Genomic DNA, 16,777 nt, shown 5'->3' with positions numbered 1-16,777 from the left:
GCATGTCTTTTGTGATCATAAGAAAGCTCCCTTTACAAGATTCAACATTCAGTGTTTTCAATATACAGCATGTCTTTTGTGATCATAATAAAGCTCCTTTTACAAGATTGAACATTCCGTGATTTCAATATACAGCATGTCTTTTGTGATCATAAGAAAGCTCCTTTTACAAGATTCAACATTCCGTGATTTCAATATACAGCATGTCTTTTGTGATCATAAGAAAGCTCCTTTTACAAGATTTAACATTCAGTGATTTCAATATACAGCATGTCTTTTGTGATCATAAGAAAGCTCCCTTTACACGATTAACATTCAGTGTTTTCAATATACAGCATGTCTTTTGTGATCATAAGAAAGCTCCCTTTACAAGATTTAACATACAGTGTTTGATGCTTCTGAGACTTTTGGGACCTCTTTTTTACTATTTGGTCGGTTGCATAAACATTCATTTAACGAGAGAAACTGAATAAGACTTTAAGCGTTTGTATTCTAAACTCATACAACGCATTATAATTTACATAACACTTTATATTTACAAATAAAAAGAAAATGTTCTTACCTGGCTCCGTACATATTGGTGTTGGCTTTAGAATAGTTATATTAGGCATTGTACTGTCGTTTGTTATATTGTTTAATACATAAATTATAGTACTTTCCAGTGGTCTTATTGTTGTTTCCATGGACATTATTGTAGATGTTCTAAGGTGTTTCGAATATTTCGTTTGATAGCTGTCTACAGTTGAATTTGCCATGGTTGCTTAACTGGAAAAAAACATGAAATGATTCACAGTCAATAACAAATATCTGCTTTATGTGTCAAGAACGATAGAGATGTGTATCCATTGATGAGGATTAGGTTTGCACAAAAATAAATATAATCCTTCTGATGTCAAGTTAATGCTTATTTTTCACGCACTATAAAATGATTTCGAAACAAAGCCTACGCTTTGTTAAGTCAGTTGTATTAAACATTTCCCTTGAAAAAGATATGGCTCTTCTATTTTCATCAAGGTTTCATTACTAATTATGGTTTGTAGAAAAGAAGCAGAAATCAATACTGGAAAAATTAACAGAATTATTCTCACTTGAGAGGCTTGTCCGGTTGTTGATAATTTATATATTATTCCAGCTCAGATGTGTCTGGGCAGAGAGCTGATCATGCTGAACGAGCAGCATATAATTTTCGTCAATCTTTAAAGAATGAAACTAAAAAGAGAACGTAAAATGAACTGCTGTTCTCTGTTTGACAAATATATGAAAATATAATCCATCTAAAGGAACTAATATCATTAAATAAAATGAAAAACTTGTTTTAAATCTTTATTTACTTAACCAAATTTTAAAATCTGTCCAATTACTGGGGGACATCAAAGTGATACTTGCGTCCTCAAATTCAATACAATACAATTCAAATATGTTTATTTTAGTGACATTGTGTGTAATAAAATATGAACAATATTGAAATATTTAAATTAAATTAAACCCGGCCCAATGGACCTATAAGTCACTTTAAATAAATACTATAGTATTAATTCAGATTGACATCAAGAATATTACATAAATTCTGATATTATAGATGAAAAATCAATACGCATTCTTCTTCGTCTTGTTTCAAAATTAAAAAAAAAATTATTGAAAACAATGGAAGTGCTTGCCCCTCAAGAAAAAAGGAAAGAATCAAGTTTTGACATTTCCTCGGAGTTTAGTATTTTGGGAGAGATCCGTTTGCGCCAAAAATTCGTCCTTTTGCGCCACAACTTTTTTTCTACAATGCTACGTTTGCGCCACCTGTTTTAAAATTAATAGGTATTATTTGCGCCAAAAATAAAACATACGATTGCGCCAATTAGAAGAAAAATGACTTCTCTCCACCTTTATTCGGACTTGGAACCGGCAGTTTACACGGCAAATGTTTCCGTTTCTGAAACATACTTTCTTCTTACTACTTCTGCATGGGTACTTCCTTATTTTTGCGATTTTACTTTTTAAAACAAATTAAACTAGGTCTATATAACACGATCATCTAATGAATACTTCTTACATATTTTTATTCTGGTATATCAATAAAAGACATGTTTGGTTAAATGAAATATTTCCAATACATTTTCATTAAAAAGTCCGTACAGCACCAAGTTCTATGCACATTTCATTTCCAAAACGGAAATATTTATTAATATTTTCAGGCTTTTGAACCGAATGAATGAGTTTTCATGAGACCACTAACAAAAAACTTTCTTATGTGTTTCAAATACAATTGGCTAAAAGTGATTATAAAAACCTGTTTGTTCTCATTTACCATTAAATCTAATTACTTCCAATTCACTGAGGACAATATTTTAATTTGTTTTGCTTTAAAATTAGCAACAGTCTTGATTTGCCTGCTTCCAGTTAATTCTACAGAATAATTACGTTTCAAATTTAAAAAGTTGTTACAAGCCCTTGCGTGATTAAAAGATTGTGTTTCCCGAAGACATAATAGAATTCAAATTGTTTTAACCATCTTTTTCTTGTGAATCTGTATTCATGCATAACTAAGCCTCAGTTGTTCAATAACTGATTTTTAAACTGTAATTGTTGCACTTTATCACGTATTAGTGTGTTTTCAAAACGCTTTTGAAAAGTGTCCCAAAATCAAACAACTGTATAATTTTATGTTTCGATCCAGGATTTGTAATCACTTGTTAAAGAAATTAATGCCATATTTTCTATTTTTAACATACATTTATAATGTCTCTATCTAAACAAGGGTGCATAAAAATGTTTTTAAAAAGACTTAATGATAAGGTGCAATACCACCAAATAATGGTACGTCACATCCGGTTGTATACGAAAATAGGTAGAAAAAAATATTCCCTTGAATTTGACAGTCGAAGGCAATTAATCCTACATTTTATTGCAGTAAAGCATTTCTGTGTCATAAACATATGTCTTGGGTAGTTCAAAGCACCATTATTTTTTTATTTGGGGTTTCTATAGAATATTTTGTAAACTTGAGGTTACATGGTTACTAAAACTTGTACACAGATAAGTGGAGAAATTTAATTGGTTAATTTCTTATATGTAATGAAATGTTATGGGAAATTTTTGCTATAGTACTGGACAGGATAAAACTTTACTCATACCAATTATTTCTTTATTTGAAACAAAGATAAATTCTGCACAATATTTTGAAAAGTACAATTTTAACAAAATTAATAGGGGGAAATCAATCGTGGTATTACACCATAACGCATTATGCAATATACCGACACAAAATGTAGTACTCTTTTCGTACATTTTCATTTTACTATCTAATACATACAGATGTTTTTTAAAAGTTCAAAGACAGACCTAATGAGACATTACTATTAATTGTGAATTATTATGGAAATTATTTGAAAATCGAATAAAATTTAACTAGAAATAGATTTGTTAAACATTTCTTAGACAGTGTATCACGTAATTGCACTAATTTTGACACACTGGCATAGGGTAATACGGTATGTGTCCCAAGCAGCGCAGTTTGTAGCTCTCGATATCACTTTCGGTTTAAAGGGGATTTGTATTGACGAAACCGAGTTTTACAAGTGTCGCTGTACGTATATAAGTTTTCTCGTTATTCTGTTTTTTCTTTACATATGTTTTGTTTAGGTTTTGGTTGATTCCGCATATATAACATAGTTAGATCGGTATCTTTTATGAGCTTTTTATAAATAAGATTGCGCCTAGATAAAGATTGACGAGCCAATTAACTGTAATTATATTATTTTTCTATAGCTTTACTGACAAGTCTTTTGTAGACGAAAACTGCGTTTGCCGTATAAGCTGGTACTTTTTCAAAGAGTTTCTTTTAATGATAGTTATCTGTATAATTAGAGTTACTAAATATAGAAGTCAGGCATAGGTGTTAAAGATAAAATACAATGAACATCGGCTGCCTAGTTTCATTTCCTAAATCTACAACAAAGGAGAACAAACCCATATTTTATTAAATTCCATGAAAACACTATCGTAAAGTCTTTCTTGTCATTTGCTTGATATTTTATGTAGACCATAGACAAAAATATTTTTTTAAATATTTTTGTGAATAATTGTTTGTTATATTTAGTAAACATTGCATTCTATATTCTAAAATAAAATTCAGTCATAACTGTTTTTTTTCTGGAAACGAACAAATAATAAAATCGATTAAATAAACTTTGTCATTTGGAAAAATTTACTCTGTTGTCTGATGAGCTAATCTAAAACAAGGTTATCCAATCAACATATAAAAATCCCGTCAACTAAGTATTTGTGTAAATCAAATTGTCCTCTAGACTGTCACATTTCGCTTTCAATTGTTTACTTTTTCTTCCAGATGATTATCAGTAAGTTCAACAAAGGGAAGATAATGTGCAGTCCCTGTTTACAATTCTCCTATATTACTTAATCAAAGTGATGGTAAATTTGCTTTTTTTTTACATTTATGAAAATTCTGCCCCTCAAATTCCTAATCGTCATAAAACAAATACATATTATGATACCTCAGATTTACTTGATTTATTTATTCAACTTTTCATAATAGTACAGATGATATCAATGTATAGTGGTTAATTGTTTGTGAACGTGCAGTGGCAACTATTTCTGAACGAAATTGAAAAATCTTCAATATTTGAAGTAAACAGTGGAACATAACTCTTAGTTATTTCCTTTCGAATGAGACCCTATAAATCATATTGTTTGGCAATCAAGCGTTGGTTTGATATTCTTAATATATCTGCTTTACCAAAGGCCGTCCGAAACTATTGCACAAGAACTATAAAATATCCTATCTTACCCTTTATAACCAAATTTTGATATTAATTCTTATTATCAGCATTTTCTACTTCAGCAATCAAATAAACGGTACCAATTTTCTTGCACCAGATGCGCATTTCGACAATACATGTCTCTTCAGCAGAATGGGTTTGTTGGTGGTTCTTATTTTGTCTTACATAATATTTTATTTGAAATAGCACCACCGAGTCTTGATTAAATAATATAACACAACTAAACTGTACAAACATAACGTGTTATGTTACTCATGGTTTAATCTGTCATGCTATTAACTTATCAATCAAAATATTGTCTAGACTACTGGATTTTCCTATAAATATATTGTCTTTCAAAGTTGAGAGGGGAAGCAGCATGTCGGTTTCGTAAGTCAAGATATCAACTAATATCATTTCGTTTTCAGAATTAAAACTTTTTATGATGATTTCGTTTGAAATAATCGTATCTATTTAGTTAGATTATATTTAAGTGAGTGCATTTGGTTAGATCACTTTTGACTTTATATTCATGTCCATGTTGAACCATGTGCATGTTTAACCACAGAATCGTTTCAATGCGACATCAAACTGGTTATTACTGATATCTTTATTTGAGTTTTGTTATTTTTATTTATATCTATTTACTATAAAAATAATAATAAGCTCAAATACAAGTGGAAATCTAGCTTTTTCTATGTCCGTCAAAAAGTGTCTACAGACACGCGAACCAACACAGAATATACCAATCAATCAAATTAGAAATAGTAAGTTTCATCATATATCTCCCCAACTTTCTTGAAGCGATCATGACAACCTCGGATAACCATATTTTACTGAACTTCCGCCAGTAACTGTCTCTTGATATCGTGAAATTACTTAATTAACTTGCCAATGTTTCCACCGAAATCACCAATGACCACATAAAATATTGCAATCGATATAATAAACACGGTCTAAAGTCCAATCAAGTGTAAGATTATAGCCATAAAACTCCTTGGAGTAAACAAAGTCACTTGTAATCAAATACAAGAAAAATTCATTTATATTTATTGTAGAAACCAATTTCTTATAATAAATTGTTAACTCAAGCATTCACATTTAATAGCTTTTTTTGCTTCCTAAGCTTACAGTAAAGAGCTTGGAAACACGTTTTCTATTTTAAAATCATTTGAAAACCAATTTTGAAGTGTGTCCTAGAAAGTTGACAAGCATTCAAGGAAAGTTATCTTCTGTTTTATATAGTAATTAACAATATTGGCTATAAGTTTTCTCAATCGCTGAGAGAAAACGAAATTGTATTTAGAGAAATCAGTAACAATTACTTCAAGTTATAAAACAACTTGTCTGATTTCAAATCAATAGGGTAGAGAGTACATAACACATTATTCAAAATGGGGAAAATCAATTTTTACACTTATGTTAACTATACGTCAGACAATCGTTTTATCAGCAATGGAATAGTACCTTTATTTCAAAATTCTGGCCTTGATGATGACTTTTGACTTTAGTATATTTAATTTGTAAAAAGTCTTTCTTGATTAAATATGACTCATAACGTATCTATTCGTCTTCGACATTTCAGATTACATCTCCGATAATTACTGACGAAGAATGTCAGTGTAAAACTGATTTTGAGGTAGTCTTTAAGCCTTTTACTATTAAACGTAACCCCCAGTTCACAACACTCAAGACAAACTATAAATTCTTTGATGAGTGTTTACAACTACTGGGTTGTGCCATTATTATTACGGATTTTAATGCTTCTAAACTTCATATCTTATTTTACCTTCTAACTGGTCGATCTGATAGCCACAGATAAGTCTTATATGGATTTAGGTTTTCTCTAAGTATTTTTATGGAGTGTTGTGTGTCTGAAAAAAAATCTTATTTAATTTTGGTGTTCGTTCTTACTAGGGTAACAGTAATGCAATGCCTTTTAACGGACATCATTTTGTATTTGTATTTGTAAAAATACCAACACTAAAAATGAATTTGACTTTTTTGTTGTTATTGTTTAATGTCATATTGCTCCTATCTTTGCTCCTATCTTGCTACTTTATTTATTCACCCATTGCTTTCACGTGGTAAAGAAAAGATACAAAACTCCAATGCAAATTAAAAAGAAAGAGCCCATTTGAACTGACAAAATCGAACGATATGTGGCAACGGAACAAGTGAAAACAACTGCTTAGTACTGGAATTTTCAGGAGAAATGATACATTGAACATGGTTTTATAGCTAGTTTTACCTCCAACCTGTATGACAGTTGTTCATTGTTTCTTTATACTAACAAAATTGGAGTAGTAAACCAAACAGACATGATAGGGTTATATAAAAACCACAGGTCTACGGCAAATCTGACTCGCAAATTCAAATACACATACAAATTAATCTAACAAAGATGTCAACTAAAAAGATGTAATAAATAATAAATTTGACGTTGACAATGCTGTCAAGATTAACAGTTGTTGTCTATAGTAGATATGATACCGAATAAAGTATATACTTTTTCGATAAAGTAAATATTACTAGTAAGTTAATATAAATACAATGGTAAACAAAAATAAAACATCACTTTTAAACATTTTGTGTAAGAATGCCCACCGGGACATACCTGCACCAGGAATTCCCAAAGTTCAACAGACATAATCTCGACGACATGATGCATTAATGTCGAGTCACGTCAAAAGTGATGCGAAAGAAGAAACATGATAATAGCATGAAGACAAATAACGTAGAAAATTAGGTAAAGTACAACTGCCTAGAATCGTATGAGGAATGTATACTCCATACGGTATCGTGTAACCTGTGTTATCCGACACACTGGAGGACCTAAAAAATGTTAGAATAACCAAGGTGTCGGAATACTCAGTTTTTTTCTGCAAGGATGTGCATATTTTGGGTCCAGAAAAATGTGTCGCTTAAAAAAGATGGACGAAAGATACCAGAGGGAGAGTCAAACTCATAAATCGAAAATAAACAGACAACGCCATGGCTAAATATAAACAAAAAGACAAACAGACAAACCATAGTACACATGACACAACATAGAAAACTAAACAATAAACAACACGAACCCCGCCAAAAACAAGGGGTGATCTCAGGTGCTCCGGAAGGGCAAGCAGATCCTGCTCCACATATGACACCCATCGTGTTGCTTATGGTAGCAATAAACAGTTAGGAAAAAATATTAAAATTTGCCCTCATAAATTTTACCATCCCCTTTTCATTGCTTTCTTGCAATGCTAAGCTTACTGTTTGTGTCATATATGTGCATCTGTATGTAATCAGAATCTTCCATAGATTTTATATCCAGTATATAAAATGGTAAAATATAATTTCTTTTGGGTGTATCCATGGCAACAATCTGCACTTATTTGCTATAAAATATTGCAAAAAGGGGGGAAAAGATGTCACATATTTCCCCAAAATTTGGCTAAAAGTAGAATTTCAATCGTTTGAAGTAATACCTTTTCTGAAACTGTGTACATATATCATTCAGTAGATCCAATGAAAATCATAGTATGAAATTCAAAACAGTGTAGCTGTGGCCATTGATTGACCCATCAAAATCATCCATTGACTGGGACAATTTACGTGAACGTTTGTCTGTAACAACCACTGTTCATGACGTACCTACGATAGACATTTAAACTGTGGGGTCAACAAAGGTTTCTTAACGCCTTTAATTATAAAATAATTCGAAAAATTAATCAGGAATAACCTTTGTGTTTTGATTTATATAATTGATATAATTCAAAATATCGTGTTATTTCTGATTAATTTTTCGAATTACTTTATTTAGGTGTTGAGAACCTTTGGTGACCCCATAGTTTAAGTGTCTTTAAAAAGTACATAGTGAGCATTGGTCGTTACATACAAACGTTCACCTAAATTGTCCCAGTCAATGAATGATTTTAATGTGTCAATCAATGGCCACAGCTACACTGTTTTGAATTTCATACTATGTCTTTCGTCTCATTTTTTTGTAAAATTGCGTCAAAAACTTCGTGTAGAAAAAAAGTGTTTGTAAACATTACATTAATTTCTGGACCGATGGCCGGTCAAGCTATGAAAATACGGATTGTCAAACAGAAAATAGCCCATAAAACATGTTAAAAACAATCTTGATGCTCTTATAAACCATCTTTGAAGGCTAAATTAGTACTCAGCTGTCTAAAAATGAATTTTATTACACACTAACTTTCCTATTTGAAAAATCCACAGGGGCCAAAATGCGAAACTAAACTCCTAACTGTGTATTGCTACCTATGTTATAACGAATCCGGTAAATAGTCTAATTCGGTAGATCACATTCATGAAAAGAAAGGGGATTGTAGTTACGACGTAAGGAACATATCCGATATCATTTGTGAAACGGTTATTCCATAACGGTCAACCAACTCGTGATGGCGCCCATAAAATTTACGAAGAGATGATTTCAACTTCACAATTTGGAACTCTTGATTTTATAGCTTCCTTGTGAGCAACAACCCTCTATCAAGAAAATCATGATAGGAAATGTAAGCACGGGAATATCGTATCAATTGGGAGATATATACACCGTTTGCAATTGCTGCTGGGATGTTGCTACTTAGAAATGGAAAGTTCACAATTAGAAAGCTGAAATCATCTCTTTTGTCGTAAAGTTTTGTTTTCAATCGACACTCATTGTCAATTTCTAGATGTAATCAAGATATGAGGCCGACTTAACTGAATCTGTTGTATCCTTTAACTCTAGTTCAATGGGATAGATGCATTCGACATAGTCACCAAATTTTGAATTATTTAGTGAAAGAACATCATCTATATAGCGGAAAATAGAGTTAAAGGATATTAAAGCAGGATGTTGGAATACTCAGGTGTCGGATTAGACAAGTTACACTGTATACACAGGAAGTGTGTTTTTAAATCACTATTTTAAGACCCACCATTTTTTCTATAATATGTCCTGTACCAAGTCAGGTAAAGGGGAATTGTCGTTTGTTTTTGTTTTGTTCACTTCAATGTTTCGTTTTTTTCGTTGTCGAAATGTACTGTATTGTATAGTTTATTTTGCGTAATTCTCTGTCCTGAATGTTCTTGCATTTAGTTGTACTGTTTTCCTGTCATGTAATGGTGTCATTTTAGTATTATATTTAACATTGCCATAAAAGTGCGAGTTTTGGCTAGCCACAAAACCATGTTCAACCCACCATTTTTCTTAAAGTGTCCTGTACCAAGTCAGGGAAATGGCTATTTTTATCTTATAGCTCGTTCCTCTGTGTGTTGCATTTAAGTGTTTCTGTTGTGTCGTTGTTCTTCTCTTATATTTGATGAGTTTCCCTTAGTTTTTGTTTGTAACCAGGATTTGTTTTTTCTCAATCGATTTATGAATTTTAAACAGTGGTATACTACTGTTGCCAAATATCATTTTTAAAGTTTTGTTTACTTTACAAGGATTTGGTACTGACACGAATGATAACATTTTTTTAAATTCCAAGTCGATTATTAAAAAAAAAAAGAATTCCGAGGTTTCAAATGTCATGGTTTGCTCGTTCGTAATGAAGATGAATCCAGAAAAGCTCTTCAGACATTAGAAAGTATTATTATACCTCAGTATGTTTTTTCTCTATAAAAAATAATGAAATAGTTGTGCTATTCCATTCCACAGACTATTTGCCAGTCAATAGTTTCAAAGATTATTACCCCGGTTAATAGTTTCATAATCATCTTTCCCGTACTTTTTCATGCTTATTTTTCATTAGACAATAATGATGTCATTGACTATTTTGCTTGGCAACGTCAAACTATAATATTTTAAAAGGTATAATCTGTTTGTGTCGATTGTAATTTCACTAACAAGAAGCAATTATAAAAGAGAGAAAAACTTCGCGCGCATTTTTTAAGGATCTAAAATATAGTACCTTATTCATAATATAGGTTCGGTCGTCGTATTCTAAAATTGAATTTGCGTTTGGTGAACTTTATCATAAATTTATCATATGCACGGAAAATTTAACACAAGTATTTCTAGTCTTGATTGCAATTAATGAAATATTTACAAATACAAGAAGAACTATTAAAAAAAACCGCATAGTGCATCTTGTGCAAGTCAAGTTATGTGACATTTTTTTTCTTTCTGTCAGATGATATATAGGTACACTTTTAGAAAATTGGTTAATTTGGTATAAAAACACTTAATGTCTGTGTTGTTCAGTATTATAAAACACCTAATGACTGGTTGTGCGGGTAATAGCAATTTTGTTGTCCCTTCACATACCAACTATTGCTCTCGGCTTTGCCTCGAGCAATAGTTGATATCTCAGGGACAACAGACAATAGAGCCGCGTCATCTTTAAAAAAAGAAACTACAGGCGTCACTGCAAACACGCGTATATCAGCTTTTAGATTAAGAAAAGAACCGGATCTTATGAACAGATTGACCACAAAGAAATCGAGATCTTAGTTCAATCTTACGTCGTCATTATACATAAAAGCAGCAAAAAGTCTTATTCGGTCATCTTTGGAGGAAAGAGGATGTGCTAGGGACTACGTCGATTGTAAATTTAACGTGGTTATCTTTTCATGCTTTTCATTCATAGTTTCATGCTCCGTAGCTTATTTTTCTTGAATTGCATTACGTTTAACCTCAATCGATTGTGAAAAAAACATGTGACGTGTACAATGAAATCGATACATTAAGTTAATAAGTTTAAAAGCTCGAATCTCTTTTTATTTTCATTTTTGACAATATAGTCAATGTGCAAAGCCTTTAAAGAAGAATTATGTGTTATCACAGATCACCAAGTGCGAAATGCCATTGAAGCTTTGGGAAGAAGTATTTTTTTTTCTCGATATACAATTTCATTAGGAACATTCAAAGCCGAAAATGTGAATACCAAGGATGTATAAGTACCGAAACCCTTATAAACCTTTGTGAAAAGGTATCTTGAAATTAAATCAAATTCATCTGTAGTCACGTTTGTCTAAGGAGTTGGAACCGAAGTTTCAATAATTTATAGATTTAAACATGAGGCAACAGTAGTATACCAGTGTTCAAAGGTAATAAATCGATTTAGAAAAAACAAATACGATACGAACTAAAATCGAAGGAAACACATCAACATAAGAGGACACCGAACGAACAGCAGGAGTACTGACATAAAAAGGCTCAATGTTGAAGGCCGTACGGTGACCTATAGTTGTTAACTTATGTGTTATTTGTGTGATTGTGGAGAGTTGTCTCATTGGCAATTATATCACATCTTCTTTTTTTTTATAAAGAAACGAACTATTTGATATCAATTGCTATATTCCTGACTGACTTGGTACAGGACATTTTTATAAAAAATGGTACGTTAAACCTGGTTTAATGTCTAGCAAAATCTCCCGCTTTATGACAATGATAAACAAAAATATATATCGCTAAAAAGAATTTGGTTGTTTATCATACTGTTCTTCATTCACATCATTTTTTATTCTCTCGTCTATCTTGCTAAATATAAATATAGAAAAAAAGAAGATATTAATACTAAAGTGGCAAACTCTTTACTACGCTTATACGAAAAATCTGTGGTCTACAAGTAGTTTAACGGTTCGTCAGACTCGACATTGCAACGTATTTTTTTTCATTTACAATCAAATTCTGTATTTATCTGTGAACGTAAACAAATTATAGTTAACGAAAATAGAACTGCTTTCATATTTAAGAGTCGTCAATTTGTTATGCCTGTGTAGTATTTTTGATAAAAATTTCCTAAACCATCTTGATTTAATATGGGAAATTCTACCAAATAAATCTTGATTTTCTTTTACTCACTAAGATCTTAAGCCGATGGATTTTGAATATACTTGTTCCGATTTAATTGTTATAACAGATTGGTTATGGGCTCCAAGTAGAGAACCAATTACTAATAACGATTGCAAACCAATTCATAACAGCGAAGATGAGAACTGTTTACAAATAGATAAGAAAAGTCATCCTCGATCGGAAGCAGAAGAATTTAATAATTCACATATGTTTTTATGTCAAACACCGTAATTATTTACACATTTTCCAAATGGATGTTTCGTCCCCGAGGGTATCACCAGCCCAGTAGTCAGCACTTCGGTGACATGAATATCAATTATATGGTAATATTTATAAATTTCTTGTTTACAAAACTTTGAATTTTTCGAAAAACTAATGATTTTCTTATCCCAGGCATAGATTACCTTAGCCGTATTTGGCATAATATATTGGAAATTTAGGTTCTCAATGCACTTCAACTTTATACTTTTTTGGCTTTGTAACTATTTTGATCTGAGCGTCACTGATAAGTCTTATGTAGACAAAACATGTAGTACTTTGGTTTTCATTTTTTATCTCATTATAATTATCATTTTATATTGTGGTATTCATTTTTTATTAGGTAAACAATTTAAGGCAAATCTCTAGTAAAATCTATAAACAAAATTGCAACTCAAATTTAAAATAGCCATATAGCTCTTAGAGTTAAAGGTCAATTTACTGTAGTAGTTTAATGTGGTATTGGTGTCTCCAACGATCTTGAAATGCAAAATAGCAACAGGTTTAGAATTGTAATCATGTAAGCAATGTTCAATGCAAGAGTGCAATATGTGATAAGAATAATTTACATATAAATGAATAAATTGAAGTAATTTAAATTGTAATAACTCATTTTGTTTTAGAAGTAGAATATGTTTGCTTATTTTTTATTTATAATTTTGCGTATTAAGTGGAGATAACTCAGGCATAGTATAATTTAAGAAGTACTTTTCAGAAATTTTTTCTATTTTATGTTATAGCAACAAAACCTTACGGTGACCCCATTTTTTCCTTTAATATTCTGAGAGCATTTTACAAGAGCTCTCTTCTCATTTTCTATTCAAAAATTCTATAAATAAGAATATGACAACACATTTTCTCTGTAAAACCTTTAAAACGTGTAATTTTTTCACCATTTGTAGCTTGAAAAAAAGCTCGGTGACCTAGCACTTTTGTTATAAATTTGAACGTATCACAATATAAAAGATAAAACCGCAAAATACTGAACTGATGCGAGGAAAATTCAAAACAGAAGGTCACCAATGAAAAGCTCAAACACACCAAACGAATGGCCAACAACTGTCAAAAACTAGTTTAACAAAAGTATGAAAAAATCTATCATTTTATGTTTATAATCCTATACCACATTAATCGGAGTTAAGCAATTTGGCTGCATGTTAATGCAAGGACATTAAGGTGTCATTTGTTGACCAGTGTGACAGTGTATTCTAACCAATTACTTGGCTGATAATTTTAATGGTTGCCTAGTTGTGAATATTCTGCTTTTATTATTGCTGATTAAATCCTGCACAGTAATAACTCACAATTAATGTCTTTTTTTTTTATCAAATGTCAGCGGGAACATTTTGTAGCCAATAATGTTTATATTCTTGAATACGGGAAAAGCTTAACAATACAGAATGTAGAAGAGAGGCGAAAGATACCAAGACATTCAAACTCATAGGTATGAAATAAACTGAAAACGTCATAGCAAAAAAGGACCAAAAGACTAACAATGATACACAAAACAAAACACATAAAACTAAAGACTTGGCAACATGAACCCAACCAAACACTGATGGTGATCGCTGGTGCTCCGGAAAACTTGGTAACATGAACCCAACCAAACACTGATAGTGATCGCTGGTGCTCCGGAAAACTTGGTAACATGAACCCAACCAAACACTGATGGTGATCGCTGGTGCTCCGGAAAACTTGGTAACATGAACCCAACCAAACACTGATGGTGATCGCTGGTGCTCCGGAAAACTTGGTAACATGAACCCAACCAAACACTGATGGTGATCGCTGGTGCTCCGGAAAACTTGGTAACATGAACCCAACCAAACACTGATGGTGATCGCTGGTGCTCCGGAAAACTTGGTAACATGAACCCAACCAAACACTGATGATGATCGCTGGTGCTCCGGAAGACTTGGCAACATGAACCCAACCAATCACTGATGGTGATCGCTGGTGCTCCGGAAAACTTGGTAACATGAACCCAACCAAACACTGATGGTGATCGCTGGTGCTCCGGAAAACTTGGTAACATGAACCCAACCAAACACTGATGGTGATCGCTGGTGCTCCGGAAAACTTGGTAACATGAACCCAACCAAACACTGATGGTGATCGCTGGTGCTCCGGAAGACTTGGTAACATGAACCCAACCAAACACTGATGGTGATCGTTGGTGCTCCGGAAAACTAGAAATATCCTTCTCTTCTAGTGGCACCTGTCGTGTTGTTCATGTAAGAACACAATCTGCAATAAGTCTTATTCGGTAGATCACAATCGAGAAAATAGAGGAATGGGGTAGTGGTTACGACAATTTGAACATATCCATCGACATCTGTGAAATAAATATTCCATAACGGCCACTTACTCGTGATGGCGTCCGTAAAATTATTTAAAATATGATTTCAACTTTACGACTTGGAACTCTTGGTTTTATATCTTTCTTGTGAGCATCAACCCTCAATTTAGAAATTCATAATAGGACATGCCAATAGCCCTAATATATTATTACAACTGGGGGATATATATTCCATATACAGGTGCTGCTGGAATGTTGTTACATAGAAAAAAGTTATATCACAAAAATACTGAACTCCGAAGAAAATTCAAACGGTAATTCCCTCATCAAATGGCAAAATCAAAAGCTCAAACACATCAAACGAATGGATAGCAACAGTCATATACCTTTATGATACGTATAGATTCGTAAACGGATAATTGTGCAAGGTTATTTCCACATGTATTGTTTATGGCATTACTGCATGTTATCTTGACTGAATAAACTCATCATAGATACCAGGACCAAACTTTGTATATACGCCAGACGCGCGTTCCGTCTACAAAAGACTCATCAGTGACGCTCGAATCCAAAAAAGTTAAAAAGCTAAATAAAGTACGAGTTTGAAGAGCATTGAGGACCAAAGTTCCTAAAAGTTTTGCCAACCTGCTAAGGTAATCTATGCCTGAGGTAGAAAAGCCTTAGTATTTCAAAAATTCTCAATTTTAAAAACAGTTAATTCATAAATATAACCATATCAATGATAATTCATGTCAGCACAAAAGTTGCAGAAGTAAAACCACCAATATTAGAGATAGAACATCAGTATAGTTCAAAGCAGTAGGTTGAGTATTTAGAGATTGTTTCCAATGTAAGGTACCGTTTGTTTATATTTGGTTAGGTAAAATAAAACCCTTATCATAGTTATTTATTTTCTATATACTTGATAAAAGAGGGACTAAAGATACCAAAGGGACAGTCAAATTCATAAATCGAAAATAAACTGACAAATGAATTACGCTGCACCTGATTTTTCTCTATTCATATAAGAGTTGCATCAAATACAAACGTTCTTCCTTTACTTTACTTTTTCGTGTTAATGTGGTATTCTATGTCATGAAATGAAACATCACATGCTTTCTTTTCATTTGTATTCAAACAAACTATTTCCCTGTTATAATTGATTATTTAGAAGTTAGCTGTATTTGAACAATAATTATCATAACTATGGTTGCTGTATCAATTACAGCGCAGTCGTGATGTAATTTTCGTGGTATATAAATATAAATATTGTGTTTTAGTTAATGAGGATAAAATGTTTTTGTTAAATTCCATAACATCCTGAATCCTGAATTTCAACAATTATGATTTTAATTGGGACAAAAGTACTGTGTATAAATCGAAAGTTGTTACATAGGAATACCGTTGAAAATAATATATTCCATATGCGAATTAGTTAGCTTCTTTATGTTACCACTTACGTACTTAGTATTTCCTCATATTGAAAATGTAAGAAACAATTACCTCGTATATACTAAATAAAGGCAACAGCAGTATACCGCTGTTCGAAACTCATAAATCGATAGAAATAAACAATTCCGGGTTACAAACTAAAACTGAGGGAAACGCATGAAATATAAGAGGAGAACAACGGCACAACATTAAAATGTAACACAC

At 32.1% G+C, this 16,777-nt stretch overlaps 1 protein-coding gene across 3 annotated transcripts in view; it reads right to left on the bottom strand.

Annotated features, from left to right (window-relative positions):
• The window catches only part of LOC139517341 (sodium/potassium/calcium exchanger 4-like), a 76,208-nt gene that overhangs the window by 40,515 nt on the left and 18,916 nt on the right, over positions 1-16,777 (bottom strand). The window contains exons 1-2 of one of the 3 annotated variants that reach the window (XM_071308277.1): positions 6,559-6,646; positions 563-765 (exon numbers count right to left, since the gene is read on the bottom strand). In XM_071308277.1, the coding sequence (XP_071164378.1) occupies positions 563-755 (193 nt within the window). In that variant the 5' untranslated portion in view covers positions 756-765; positions 6,559-6,646. Of the gene's footprint in view, positions 1-562; positions 858-6,558; positions 6,647-16,777 lie in introns of those variants that run through there. The other 2 variants (XM_071308278.1, XM_071308276.1) reach the window with 2 other exon arrangements.

This window comes from Mytilus edulis, chromosome 3 (genome assembly GCF_963676685.1).
Source record: "Mytilus edulis chromosome 3, xbMytEdul2.2, whole genome shotgun sequence".
Classification (NCBI taxonomy): Eukaryota; Metazoa; Mollusca; class Bivalvia; order Mytilida; family Mytilidae; genus Mytilus; species Mytilus edulis.
Note: the sequence above shows the minus strand (reverse complement) of the source record. Positions and strands in the feature narration are given on the sequence as shown.